The sequence below is a fragment of the Meleagris gallopavo genome, chromosome 5 (genome assembly GCF_905368555.1).
Source record: "Meleagris gallopavo chromosome 5, MGAL_WU_HG_1.1, whole genome shotgun sequence".
NCBI lineage: Eukaryota > Metazoa > Chordata > Aves > Galliformes > Phasianidae > Meleagris > Meleagris gallopavo.
Genome location: NC_139408.1, coordinates 30,318,370 through 30,333,219, shown reverse-complemented (window position 1 = coordinate 30,333,219; position 14,850 = coordinate 30,318,370). Strand labels below are relative to the sequence as shown.

Genomic DNA, 14,850 nt, shown 5'->3' with positions numbered 1-14,850 from the left:
ATCTTCAGACATGCTTTGTTTCACATAGCAACAACATTAGGAATCATCAATTTGCTCAGTACTAGTAAGGTGGTATGTACTCTCAAAGCAATGACATGGATACCAGAGAAACCCTCAGTAATTTCTGATTCTGGGAGAATTTTTAAGACTAGTGCATTAGGAAGTGATTTTTCTGTCTTTTCGGTGAGGTATTTTGCAGTTGACAGGAAGGAAAAAAAGCTCCAAATCTAATTTCACCTCTGTTATATTCTGTCTCTGATTATAATAGCCCTACGGCATAGGAAAATAATTGCCTGTCTGGGACATGCTGACACTTTTCCTTTATTGCTGGACTCTCTGCTGTTTTCAAAGTTCCTTCTATACTTGTGCTGTATTTGTATTCTGTCACTATTTGCAAGTTTTCTTAAAAATCACTTCTGATTCCAGTAAGATGTGGTCTGCTGTATTAGACTTGTTTCTCAGTTCTGCAGTATTTCAGTTCGGTGTTTCAAATCTGCCATCTTCAAAATTTTTTTCATTGCAAGATAGAGTAAACAAGAAGTCTGATCTGTTTCTGTGCTGTTTTGTTTTATATTTAGCATGTTCTTTGTTATTTGCCCATTAAGGTAAACATTCTTGAATTATGGCCAGTTCCGTTAACTTTAAAAGTTCTCACGAGTTTGTCTACTGGCGTCCTAAGCTGACCAATTTCAGTAACATACAGTCTGTTAGCTAAGGGTGAGGTGCGTTTAGAAGCTGCTGTTATTGAATACAAGAAATTTGTCTGATAGTACTATTGAACTTCACAAAATATTACTCTTACATGTGGCAAAATCTGGAACACAGCTTTGTGTAATCAATATTTAATACTATCATAGCAGAACTGGAGGAAATTTGAAAACTCAGAGCAAGAGTGAGGGTTATGGAAAGCTCCTCCTAGATAACATGAGCGACACAGCACGAGTTCATCTGGGAGTTAATCCTAGAGGTTGTCACCGATACATGAGACTGGCAAAGTGACATAATGCATCATTGATCTGTAGAATTAATTGCCACTGTGAGATGTTAAATCCAAATTTTGAGCCTATTCTGAGGTACAGTGTGAAGTTTTATGTGCATACCAACATGTCCAGAGCCCTTGTGAGACATAAAGCGTTAGGAGGGAATATGAAACCTCATGGTGCTTGTATCACGAGGAAGTCTGTAAATGGTATCGGTAAGAGAGTGAGCTGAAAAACCTGTTTACATGCAGCAAGAAAAAAAAAATCCCACGCTCTTAATTATTTACATTATATGTGAACATAAATTTGAGACTTAACAGCAGTAAACTAATCTCACTTTGTCATTTCAGGTCCCACTGAAGCCGATCAGACACGTTAGTTTTCAAGATGAAGATGAAATCGTTAGAATAAACCCTCGTGATATTTTGATACGTCGTTATGCAGACTACAGGCATCCTGACATGTGGAAGAACGACCTGGAGAGAGATGATGCAGACTCAAATATACCATTTTCTAAATCAGACAGTAAAAAATCTGACTATTTATACCCGTGTGGGGATGGAACTAAGTTGAATTCCCTGAAAGACTCAAAGAGTTCTGTGGTATTTAAAACTCAACCCTCATCATCAAAATTTAAAAACTCCAAAAGAAGAAAAGAGGACGGTGAGCGTTCCCGCTGTATATACTGCCAGGAAAGGTTTAATCATGAAGATAACGGCAGAGGAAAATGTCAGGATGCTCCAGATCCTATTAAAAGATGTATCTACCAAGTCAGTTGCATGCTTTGCGCAGAGAGCATGCTGTATCACTGCATGTCAGACTCGGAAGGAGACTTTTCTGATCCTTGCTCGTGTGACACTAGCGATGACAAGTTCTGCTTACGCTGGTTAGCACTGGTAGCGCTGTCGTTCATTGCTCCATGTATGTGCTGCTACCTCCCCTTGAGAGCATGCCATCACTGCGGTGAGGCGTGTGGGTGCTGTGGAGGGAAGCATAAAGCTGCAGGATGAATCAGTCTTGTGCCAAACAGAGCTGAAAATCTTTGTTTCCAGGAAGCATCTAACTTGGATTTGTGGAAGCTTTTTGGCGAGCCGAAGGGAATCTTCTTTCACGTAAGAGATGCTCGATGTGGAAGAAGCAACAGGACTTGTCAGACCTTGGCATTTTACAAGTGCTAGCCACGCCTAACTGTTTCCTTTGAGCACGTGGCGTTTGTTGCGAGTTGTGAAGGAGATTTTGCAAAGGAAAGCCTGTTCTTATTATTGGCTATAAAATGAGTATATAAACTATGATTATACTAAAAGGGATTAACTTTTGCCACTTTGTACATTCATGGTTTAGGTGAGGGGGCTCTTTTAAAAGGATTAAAACTTACCTGAGGGGAAATTTTAACTAAAAGTGCACTAGTGACAGTTGATTTAAGATTAAGAAAAGTTAATACTCGGCAAATGAGAAATGAAACTGATTTTAAGTGCAACTAAATCACTTATTAATAGTTTTTTGGAAGCGACTTTATGTATAAATAACAAATGTTTATATTTAACTAAATGTGTAAGGTACGAATTATTACATGTTAAACTTCCCTTCCCTCTGGTCTAGTAGGTATGGACCATATCTACTGTCACATTCCATTGTAGTACTTTAAATATTTAATTAGTTAATTTAGTTGCATTTTTATTCCAGATGGACAAATTGATATTTTCAGTCCTGTTTCCCTTCAGCTACAGTTTGTGTTGAGTTGTATCCATACATTCTGATAATCTAAAAACTTTTAAAATATTAATTATTCTAGTCTTGAGTGACCAATATTTTTTTTTAAGCACAGATGTAATTGTCTAAAATGTTCTTGTTAGAACATAACATTTATTTTTATATATAAATGACTTTGATTTCAACATAATAGCAAAAAGGAAGCTGTTTCTGTTGCTCAACCAGCAAGTTGTTTTCTTTTGGGGCATCCTCCAAAAAATACTTTATTACGTATACAGATGTTCATTAAGCAAAAGGTACATTAAGGCAGTTGTAACGAGTTGTCATCAGTGTTCTTGTTTATCTTTCTGTTAAACTAGGATCCTGTTCAACTGTTTATCGAGTACTATGATTAAAACAAAAGATTAATAACAAAAGTGAAATTGTTTTCATTATTTTGAATTGCAGCTTTTTCCTACTTCAACATGCAAGAGCAAAACCACTGGTTTTGAGCAAAGGAAAGGCAACAGAAGACTTGAGAAGTAAGCCCAGGCAAAATTGGAAGTGAACTTAATGAAGTGAATTTGGAGGGAGGCTGGGGACTGGGATGGAGGGGTCCACGTATGCAGACATGGCGCTGTGCATATTTGTTACGGCTTTGTATTCACTAAGTGTTTAATTTTCAGAAAAGAATTAACCAATTAACCATTAGAGAATTTTTTAAAACATACTTTGCTCTGCCGTGAAGTAAGAAGCATTTGCTTCTCATTAAAAATATGTAAAACAGTAAAAATATTCATTCAGTAGGGTAGGTGCCAATTTGCTGCTGCAGCTGGAGTGGGACGGATGGACTGTCCTCAGAGTATCCCGTGTTAAGCAAAAGTAATTGAGTTGAAAAGACGCATGTTAACTTTTCTCACCCTATGTATTTTTCAGTATCATTTTTGTAGGTCAGTGCCCTTAGTTTTCTTCTGTAGCCCAGGATTAAAGGAAGCAAACATGTATCACATCATTTGTCTGTAAAATACTTTTTAAAAGAAAACATTTATATTTATATTATGGCTTCAATTGACCACATTATGTACACAGCTCATCTCAAAGTATTATTTCACATTGAAAGGAAGAAACATTATTGATAACTGTAGAAGCTATGAAAGAGCTTCCAGTTTTGTAATGAGTTGATTGGATGAATTAAGTCCACAAATATGATGCTGTAGCAGCAGTCTTGCTTTTTACTGTTACTGCATTTGCTGCTGTTCTGGTTGATTGTCATGCTTCACACGTTTTCAGCTGAACTTGGTTTCCTGGAATAGACTGTTAACCTTAAAAAAAAAAAAAAAAAGGATAAAATGTAAAATAGTAATGTCTGTCTTGTGAATGGGGTACATTTCGTATGTTTCAGTGCTAGGTTCCTAACTCAAGGCGAAGAGAGGTGTGAACGACCTAAGAACAGAATTTTCTGGCTGTATAGGTAAATACTGTAGAATCCTACTCTGTATATACTGCAGAAGGAAATGAATTTAACAGTTTCCTCTGAGCACTAGTACTGTATTTTATATAAAGCATACATGCTTTAATATTTTTACTGAATGTGTGCATTAATATTCTCATTTTGCATTTAACTGCTTTGCTAAAATGTTTTCATCGCTTTGCCTTCCCCTTTAAAAGACTTGTTCCATCTGAAAAAATGTTGGTGACGTTTCAATGTTCACTTTCCTTCTTGTGATGGAACTTGCAGCCTGCATGCCCGTTCTGAGATTAGTGAAGAGAAGTGCAGAAGTACAGTTACATAAGGGTTGCTTTTTATTAGGATGCACGCATACTTTTTTCTCTCCTGGTGCTAGGGATCCTATTCACGCTTGCAGTTACGAGTAACAAAAGGTAGACTCAGATCAAACCCTTTCCAAAATGGGCTCTTAAATCTGTGCGTCTTTTGTTTTTGACAGCAAGTAAAATCTGTTTTCTGAGCTGTTTTCTTAAGCGTTTGGAAAAGAGAAGTTCCTTCCCCAGCCCTGACCCCCCTCTCCCTGGGCATCAGAGCTGGAGCTTGCCAGGCATGCGGCAGCGGAGCTTTGTGTTGCTTGCAGGGGAGACCCGAGCCTTGGGAAACCGTCGGTGCATACTAAGTCCCTCGCTCACTGAGAGCCTCAGTTACCGTGAAAATTAAACGTTTCCTATTGAAAGGAAGTGGGGGAAGCCAATTGACAGCGGCGCTCGTGCGCCATCTGCTGGGAGAGAGCGCTCGGGCTTCACGCACACGCAGCTCCGGCCTCGCCGTCACGTAACGCGCTTTGGTGCGGCGTTACGGCTGCGGAAAGAGTTTGTGAGTGCGAATGGACGCAGTGGAAGCGTGACATCGTGCAGGGATTCTTTGTCTCATCGTGCCTCTTAAGTTTTACTGTTAGTGATAATTGAAAATTACTAAAATGCTTTAGTCGTACGTTCTGCTAGGCTGTCATAGTTACTTTATTGCATGAAAGTATAAAAACGAGGAATGGAACAACTTCTTCGGGTGGTGTCGTTAGGTGTGAGAGATTCCTATGTGAAGTGAAGGCACATGGGGGTATTCCTGCAGAAGAAATCTGGGTTTTTGGCTTGTGATGCGAATGGAGCCTGAATACACACAGGTGTGCCTGCGCACCTCCTCGTGCACTGCAGTGGTTTGGAGGCCTACACCCACAGCTGCACACAAGATTAAAGCAATATTCTGAAAATCTACAATTACTATGGTAACTGCTTAGAGTAAATAGCAGCAAAGGATGGCACAAACTTCAGCTGCCTTCCCAGAGCTTATGTAAGGGATGCTGCAAGCAGGCTTAACCCAGCTCCTCTAGGAAAACGAAGTCTTCAGAAGAATGTCTTAATTTTGCGTGTTGGGATATCGCATTCCCTTTTCAGTTATGTTCTCTTCAGAACGTTCTGTTCATGTGTACCTGGAGGATAATGCTCAACTCTTGATTAAATAATGCACAGGTTCACATTAGACTTTAAATCTTTGCAGAGTGTATGACACAGTATACAACCAGCACAGTGATACATTTATCTCAATAGAGTGAAGATCAGGGTCACAGCTGGCAGCAAAACACTAGTTTTTAAAAGATGCTTTACGGTACTCTTAGTGCACAGCAGTGGGGTGGATAAAAGTTCCCTTTCCTTTGGTGCATTGACAAATACAAGGAAGGGTGGGCTTGAGGAGCAAGGCAGCGTTTGGTTTCTTTTTGTTTGTTTGTTTTCCTGAAATCTTCTCTTTCTTGATTGCAAAATTCATGGTTAGTTGAAGAAATTGAACCATTTGCTGAAGGAGCAGCCTTCATCTTCGATATAATCTGTACAGAATTTTTTCCTTTTGCTTGGTGCTGTTTGCTTTCCACCCTTATGACCTCAAAGTGCCTCACGTGTATATTGTCTCCATTAAACTTCAACTGCTATTTCTTTCTGCTAATTGGTGTATCATTGCATTAACTCATCCCATAGGTTTTTCCTTTTACGTCAATGAATACAGCTTGTTACTTTGAGTATATAATGTAAATATGCCCTTAAATTTGTAACAGATTTGTTACATTTCCTTGTAAGTTGACATGGCAGATGACACCTTAAAAATTGTTTAAATGTTTTTTGTTTTTTGTTTTTCCTGTAATTACCTGATTAAAAGTGTCTTGAAATGAAACTGCTGACACGTTGTTCCATTCTGTGTGGGGATTATTCAGAACAGTGCCTATGAAGTCAAGTGTTACAAGCACAAGATCAGAATAAACAGACGTAAATCCAGGTAACATTTGGTCACAGTGTTCTGTGCACTGATTAAGCAAAATGTTGATCAAATCATTTTTTTATATTTTTTTTATAGTCAAAACTAAGCATTGCATTGCCGTAAAGGTCCCACAGTTCACTGTGAGATCTGTTCTGAAGAGTTGCTCTACCACTGTAAATAAAAAATGTCCTTGGTTTTAATCAACAGCAGCACTTGCTCTTGCCATCATACTGTGCAGGTCAAGATTCCTTTATGTAACACAAATTCTCTCTATTCAAGATTCCAGCACTCCCAGCACAAAAATGTGCATGTTTAAAAGTAATTTTAAGTAATTTTAAAATAATAAAAATATATGCAAGAAAAAGAATAAAAAATCAATCTGTTCATGAAGGAAAATGGAGCTGGAGGTGAAGATGTAGAAATCTGAGAGGCAGCAATTTTAAGCTCAGTGGTCAGGATCTAGGATGGTCTATTCTAAGCAGAACTTTACTCGCCTTTAGGTCTTGTATATTCTTTCTGGTTACAACCAGCACACTAATTAGCACTGTTCTTCTGATCAGTTTCCTAGTGAGAAGAACTTTGGTTGCTGGATGTAATCATGGTGGACAATTAACTGCTGGTACCTGAGCTTTTACTGTGTGATTTCTCTGCTAGAGAAAGGAAAGGGATGAACAAATTAAGGCACAAACAAGGGAGAGTTTCTTAGGGAGTATCATAAGTCTCTGTCAGGAACACACATAAGAAACCAACTCAGCATTTTTTTTCTTTTTTCTTTTTTTTTTTCTTTAAGAAAAGCTACACTTAAACAAAAACAAATTATTGCTGTCAGCAGCTATCACTGTCCCTCAGGCAGAGCAGACTGCTCCTTCAAATGCAGTGCCAGTGGAGCTCCAGTGTACTTAGGTGCTTTTTCTGTTGTAGCTTTATATTTATTATCTGTGAGGGAAGTAGTACAACAACTTGGTCTTTCTCATGGTTTTGCTGTCACTTGTTCCTTCTTTCTTTATGCTGACTGAAGCTTTCCTCAGTTTTCTCTACTGGCACGTAGAATTGGTACAGGTTGTATGGTACGTATCTGATGACTACAGCTGTGGTTATTATATTTGAAAATTGTATTACTAGGGCTAAAAGTGTGAAGTACTGCATCTATTTTTAAATATTACCATATTAGTTTTCCCTTTCATGTAGCTTCCAAACGTATATTTTTACGTATATTTCCATTTGCCTCTCGCCTATTTGCATATAATTGTCCATAGAATAAGTAATGTGATGATCTCTAGGGTAGATGCTTGGACGACTCTTTCTGAGGAAGACAAGAAAACAAAACACAAAGTTCTAAACAATTCTTAGTGTGCTCTCTTGCCCTAACAACCCATAGGTAATACAGTTAAATAATTTCAACAGTTCTTGAAATTACATTGAAACCAATATGGTGGAACTAATTGGTTTGGGAGGGTTGTCACCACTGGCCTTCAGAAATGCTGCTGAGTGCAGGATCATCTGCTGTGCAGGATCCTCTGTGGTTGTTTTTCATGTTGGTGTTACAACCATGCCTTCTGCAGTGGGTCTGATGGAGTGGTTTTCCTTCCTCTTTGGGCTTAGTCATCTCACTGAGTTCTTTGAAGCCTGGAGGCTTGAGATGCCAGAATGTCGGCCAGAGGCTCACTTCAGCTTGGCTGTGGGTTGTGTGTATGTGTGCATGTATGTATAAGAACGGGATCCAGGAGGAAAAACAGACGAAGAGGAATGTTATCTAGATCACATTCAAAGAATGAACTTATTTGCCATGAATCATCAAAATGATGCAGGATTTGCAAGTGACCTCAAGCTTCTGTTTATAGTTATGCAGCTTATGACTTTCCTAGGGGCTCTTAGCTTTATTGTATACCTGAGTAAGTACGTAAGGACTGTTACAGTCCAGCTTGGACTCTGCCATAATAGGTGCTGTCTTTAAAATCCATCAAGTCATAGTACAAAAAATGCCTTTTTGTAAAAGCTTGTCTGGGATTTGCACAGATGAATATCTAATTGATTGATGTTGAAGGTTGACTGCTCTCCAGACATTTCAATTAACACCCTGTTCTAAAGTGGTGGCGTTCAGACTTTGAATAATTTTAGCTTGTGGTGGACTTGCATAAACATCTCTATGTTAGCAATGTTAGTAATGCAAACATGTTTCTAAAGTCAGGGTTATGACAGTAGTATCCAGAAGGCTTTATTGCATTTGGAGCTGGTTGCCAGGTGGGTTAGTGGAGTCTCCATCCTTGGAGAGGTTAAAAACTCAGCTCAGTGTGTCCTGAGCTGCCTGCTGTGACTGACCCTGCTTTGAGACAGTGATCTCCAGAAGTCCCTTCCAAAATGTCTGGCTTGTTTCTCAAGAAAATGAAGATTTTGGAGAAGCAAGACAGCAGTCTCAGAAAAGTTTGATGACTTTGTGCCTGCTAAATTTGGTTCCTGGTTTGGAGGCAAATCCTACTTTTATTGCTTGCACATTTCAAGTACCATAGAGAGATTGTTGGCTTAGTCACATCATCACTATATCTCAGTATTTTTTGCTGACATAACTATTAAAACATGAGTCTATTTCATGAACAAAGGCTTCAGCATCACTGATAGGTATCAGCAGTGAAGTAAGGAGAAAAACTATTCCAACTGTTAGTGAGTTTAAAAAATGTGCACAGGTGTTTGCGTAAGTACTGAACAGCTGCTTGAAATGCTCTGCTGGCACTAGAAATGTTTTCCCAGAACTGCTAGCTAACTTTAAGATAGTTCAGTTTCAAAAAAATAAAATAAAATAAATAAAATAAAATAAAATAAAGATCAGGTCCTCTGAATTTTTTCCAAATTATCTAGTTTAGAAGCTTCTCTAAAAATTGACTGGAATCTGAGGTAAGCTTCCATAGTGAAGACAGGCAAAACTGCCTGGGCAGAATGTGGAAGGTGTACACATGCTTGGAGTGAAGTAGCAGCACGAGGATGGGTGTCCTACTCATGCACAGCTAGCCTCTCCTAATGGCTGTGGCAATGGGGCTGCGCACCTACCCAAATTTATGCTATGTCCAGTAGTCAGAGCCAAAGGATGGGTGGAGACTTGAGAAGGCTGAATCATTCCCGTTCTTCTTTCTCCTGAAATATCAAAGTAAACTGCTGCACACAAACATTCAGCCTGTCTTTAGAGGGGTATTAGTCTTAAATGATTTATGATCTGCCTAGAATGATTTTAACTATGTAAAAGTCTTCACATTTGGTAAGATTTCTCTCTTACAAACTTTAGAATTATTAAATATTCTAAAAATCCTAGCCCCTTCTTTGTTCTTAGAAAATTCATAGAATCACAGAATGGTTGGGATGGAAGGGACATCAAAGCCCACCCAGTTCTACCCCCCCTGCTGTGGGCAGGACTGCCACCCACCAGCTCAGGCTGTCCAGGGCCCTATCCAACCATGAATGCCTCCAGGGTGGGGCACCCACAGCTGGGCCTCACCAACCTCTGAGTGAAAATTTTCCTCCTAATATCTAACCCAAAATTCTGAAGTACCTGAACAGCATCACTTCCTGGTCAGGAATCCGGCTGCCTATGGATGTCATCTAGCTTACTTCCAGCTGGTTCTGAGGAAGCAGCTGCAGCTCACCAGCTCGCTTGTGATCATGACTCAAATCCTTCCTGCCCTTCTTGATTTTTCCCTTCCATTCATCTACTAGTCTTCCCAGAAAGGGCTCAAGAATTTGCTGAAGTCTTTCTTCCTTTTGAACCTCTCACCTCTTTGCTTTCCTCTCAGCCCTCATTGGCTCTCTGAACTGACTGAAATATCCATACATGCAGCAATAGCCCATACAGTACCATCTGCTAACCGTGCCTACTGACTGCAGAGCTCACTGCTTGGAAAGCACTGCCTAAGCACTAGGCCTCAGGCCTAGCAGTAGTTCCAGTAAAGCAGAAGGTTTATTTCCCCAAAATGAGGACAAATCCTTGCAGAAACAGCCTTTCTTTCTGGGAAGGTTGGAAGCAAGCAGAGGGCAGGTGGGAGAAGGTATGTTAGTTGTACCTGTGTGTCAGTGTGGCTTTGCCTTCCTGAACTGCCTGTGTTACCTATGCCTGAAAAAACCCTGCCTGGACACATGTTCTGTATGTATCTCCTGAAATCCTTTCACCACACCAGTTATCTCCATTCAGCTTCCATTTTTCTAACTTTCAGTTTTGTTAAAAAAATAAATTTACATTTAGATGATGGAGTGAGAAATCCTGCCGATTTGTGTTGTAACAGGGCCTTTACTATTTTATAAAGTTAGGAAATTGATCTGGTTGAGCTTTATATTTCTAGATCATTTGGAGTTGGAAACTAGTTTCCAACCTTGCACACTAATCTTTATAGTTTACCTTTTTTCAGTGCACGTATATGCAGTCGCTGTGTATCTGCAGAGGCATAGTCTAGAAGTTGCCTGTAACATACTCCCAGGGATTAGGCTTCAGTTATATCCCAAGTGCAAAGCTAACTGCACTTGGCAACTGCTTTGTGCAAGTCCTTGATCCCTTGATTTGCATTTTTTTTCATTGTCCCTAAGCACCTGCACTTGATAATCTCCTTTGAATCTCCTCAGGATAACAAAGGAGCCCTTCAGGGGGCAGGCAGTTCCTAGGTCATACAGTGATGTTTTTGTAGACATGGACAGAATACCATATGGGTTTCCTTTTCAGTTCATAGGCAACAAGTACTAAATCAGTAACCAGTTACCCTCACTTATCCACAAATGACCCTTTAACAAACGTCAGCTTTCTTATCTGGCTTCTGGTTATGGAAGATGCCAAGATGATCGCAGGCTTGCAAACAGTGAATCTACAGCCTGCTATGCGAGGGGATCTCCTGCAGGATTACATCCCTTATGAAAAAAAAAATAATTGTATAAGTAAAAAATCACACTCTGTATAATTAATGATAATATTGTAGAAAAGATCTTAAAGCATGCCCAGTTCAAAATAGTGTGTGTGGAAACTGGACACAAGAACATCTAAGTGAAACTGTTCCCATGTTTTGCCAAGGTCATTTAGGAAAGGCTGACATCATGAGTGATTCATGTCTGCAAAAACAGAGCGACTGACATGCTATCACAACATGACTTGAGATGAAAGCCTTGGCTGTCAGAGTGTTGGTGAGCACTCTGCCAGGACTTGGTGGAACTTGGACATCTGTGATGCAGCCTGAAGAGAATTCCAGCAAGCATATTTACGTGGATGAAAGAACCTCTCTCTTGAGCTCTGCACAAAAATGGCACAAGAAGTTTCTTTCCAGTGGGGCAGAGCTCTGTGAACGAGAATGGATCCCAAGGACAGCTAACGTATCAGCTCACATGTTGATGCTGAAGCAGAATTTGGTATCTCAAGCAAAGTCTCTACAGTGAAGCTGTTCTCCTATCACCAAATACAAAACCTAGAAAAGTGTGGTTGTTTATTTGTTCTCCATCACTTATTTCTTACGTACACTGTTCCTTGAGAAACAGATGTTCATGGTTAGGGTCTTTCTTATGCTGTTTGCCACTTGTAGCATTAGTAGAACACTCTCCTTGGAAATGTTCATACAAGTGTCTCCTCTATATGCATGCATCTTTAGATTCCTGTTGACAGTCAAGGAACCCTTCACCTGATTCTTGTGCCACCAGTGCTCCCAGTCTCTATCAGTTAGCACAGACACATGGCAAGTGATATTGTGCTCTCCTTTGAGCAATGCTGCAGTGGCCTTGTGTTCTGGTTTTAGCTCATGTTCACACTGCAGTTGTCCCAATTTCACTTTTCCTCTTGTTTTGCCTGATACACTCATTCCAGCTGGTAGCAGGCCTCCAAGTCTGTCACTGCTCAATGAATGAACCACATTGATCATGTTTTCATAAGTCGTGTGGAGAAACCCTGTTGTGCTTTTCCTCCTTTAGTCTTGCTGCTGTAAGAAGCCTGCATAAATTTTAGTGTCACGTAGCCACAGATGAATAAGACTCTTTCAGTGTCATGAAAAAAAGTGTCATTGAAAGGCCAGTAATGAAAACAACTTGAATGTCCTTAAATCAGGCAGAAACTGTATATATTCATTTATGTATTTCATTTTATCTTTGTATCAGCTCTTTAGTTTGTAGAACTTCATATGTGGGCACTGTTATTGTGATATATGTTTCAAGTGATTATTTCAAGCAGAACTGCAAAACAGGATAACGTGTGGATTTCACTGTATGCATCAAGGAATGTAAGCAGAGGAACCTACTGAGTATTTCCAAAGCTGCTTTAACCCATAAGTGGTTAATGTTAACATTTGTCTAGTGCCAATAAAGTTAAATTTATGTGGCATGTAATTTAGGAAATTGAGTAGGCAGAGAGCTGGTGGATGCCTTCTTAGCTAAAAAAAAAGTGCTCACTTTCCTTTTAACATTCACACGCATTTGTCATAGCAACCTTGAAGTTGGCCATAATGCTAAGCAAAATAAATAGTGTTAGCATAATGTTTGCTGTAATAACATGTCTCATGAGCTAGTTCAGTACTCCTTTTTATTACTTTATTTTCATTGCTCATTCACTGTGTTGGAGTTCTGTTTTGTGGTTTAATCATTATTACATCATTTTCCTTTCTCAATTTGAAGCTGCTGCCCTGTTCCTGTCATTCCATGCCACCCCTTTGACTGTGTGCACGTATCACTCCTGACTTTTTCTGTTTCATAATAAGGAATCCTCTGGTCCATTACTTTCCAATAAAGACTTGTAGTGGGATACATTTTGTATACATCCAGCTCATCAATACTTTATCATTAGGAGGAAAAAGAAAACAAGAATTAGCAGGATCATGTAGTATGTTCTACAAAGTATGGCAAAAGGCACAGAAAGCTTAATACACTGCATCATAGTCACATATACATGAGACAAAACAAAACAAGATTCTAAAGTTGAAAGCTAATGTTCATAAATCATGATCAAAGTACCCAGCATTTAGCACAAATCCTGAGTTTGAAGTAGAAAAACTGTTCTTTATTCGTCTTCTATTTCCCTGCTCTTTTGTAGCCTGCATAAAAATTGGCCTGTATATTTGCAGAACAAAGCACCAGAGGTTTCTGGAGGGTGACTGATTGCTGTTCTGTGCACCTTGCCACTCTTTCCTTGTGCGTGTGGCAAAAACCCTGGGAAAGGCCATTGGCAGGGCAGGACTGGAGAAGGACAGGACCAGCACCCTACTTTATTTTTTTTTATCCTTTAATAACTTGAAACAATGAACTGTTTATTTTTGACCAACATATGTAGACTGACTGAACAGAAAAAAATTAAAATGGTCTATTACCCTTGTCCCTAGGAAAAACATTCTGGTTTGTCATGGTGGTTGCTGTTTCTTTATATGGCAATCCTCCTTGTCTGAGAGGTGAAACTCAGTTCACCTCAGATGGCTCATGTAGAAGAAAATAACCAAAAAATATTCAAAAACCTTTCTAAGTCCCATTCAATACATTTCAATGTAAATTTAGAAAAAAAGGCCAGTTTTTAAAGGTTTCACAATCTCCATCCTCAGATGTTTTGGCAAAGATTGTCCTATTCTCTGTGTATTAATGTATATAGAAAAGATTCTTATTGCATTCAAAATACATCCCATAGTATTTATACACAGTACTATATTCATTTAAAGACTATCTATATGTGATGCAGTCTTCCAGATTTTAACAGCAGAAGGAGCCAACTGCATAAGACATCAAATTTGACAATATATTAATTATATTTGCTTTACATTTTCTTTAAAAAACAATCAAACAACCCTCCCCCCCACACACACAAAAGTCAAAGCCCCCCTCCAACCTTCCCAAAATTAAATAAAATCACCAAGAATGTGATGGAGCTTTATGTAAGTGCTGATGATTCAATGGTTACTGGAGAAAATGGTGCAGTGCACCTAAAAGCAGCAGTTACTCTCGTTTAACAGTCTGCACCAAAATATCATATCATCCTTATTGCAATGGACCTACGATTTCTTTGTTCACTAATCTTTTCACGTACCACTGTTCTCACAGAACATAGTCTCTCTCTCCTTGTGCAATGCTCATCTAATGGAGAAGAAATGCCAGTAGGCATCAGCATGAGTAAGGTTTGCTTGCAACAGTGCAACCTGACAGTCTGGGACAAATTCTAATAAACATGATAGTCTCATTTACAACAAGAATAAAACATTCAATTTCTAAACTGAGAGGTAAAATAAACCCAAATAAGGAACGTACTAGAAATGTGGCCTAAGATTTTGGTATTTTTTCAGCAGTACAATGTCATGATTCATTTATGAAACTCAGTTTACTGACAGTATATGTTCTAACCATTTTATGCAATGATATTCACAAGAAAATAATAGATTAGTCAAAAGCTGGTGGACTAATGCAGTTTATTTTTGTTTTATGATGTTCATTAGTTTTACTTGATTGTCT

General features: G+C 39.0%; 1 protein-coding gene across 2 annotated transcripts in view; it reads left to right on the top strand.

Annotated features, from left to right (window-relative positions):
• SPRED1 (sprouty related EVH1 domain containing 1) overlaps window positions 1–3,106 on the top strand; it is a 54,517-nt gene extending 51,411 nt beyond the window's left edge. For both annotated transcript variants that reach the window (XM_085225080.1, XM_085225081.1), the window contains one exon: window positions 1,331–3,106. In XM_085225080.1, coding sequence (XP_085081206.1) covers window positions 1,331–1,990 — 660 coding nt within the window. In that variant the 3' untranslated portion in view covers window positions 1,991–3,106. The remainder of the gene's footprint in view (window positions 1–1,330) is intronic.
• The last annotated feature ends 11,744 nt before the right edge of the window (window positions 3,107–14,850 follow it).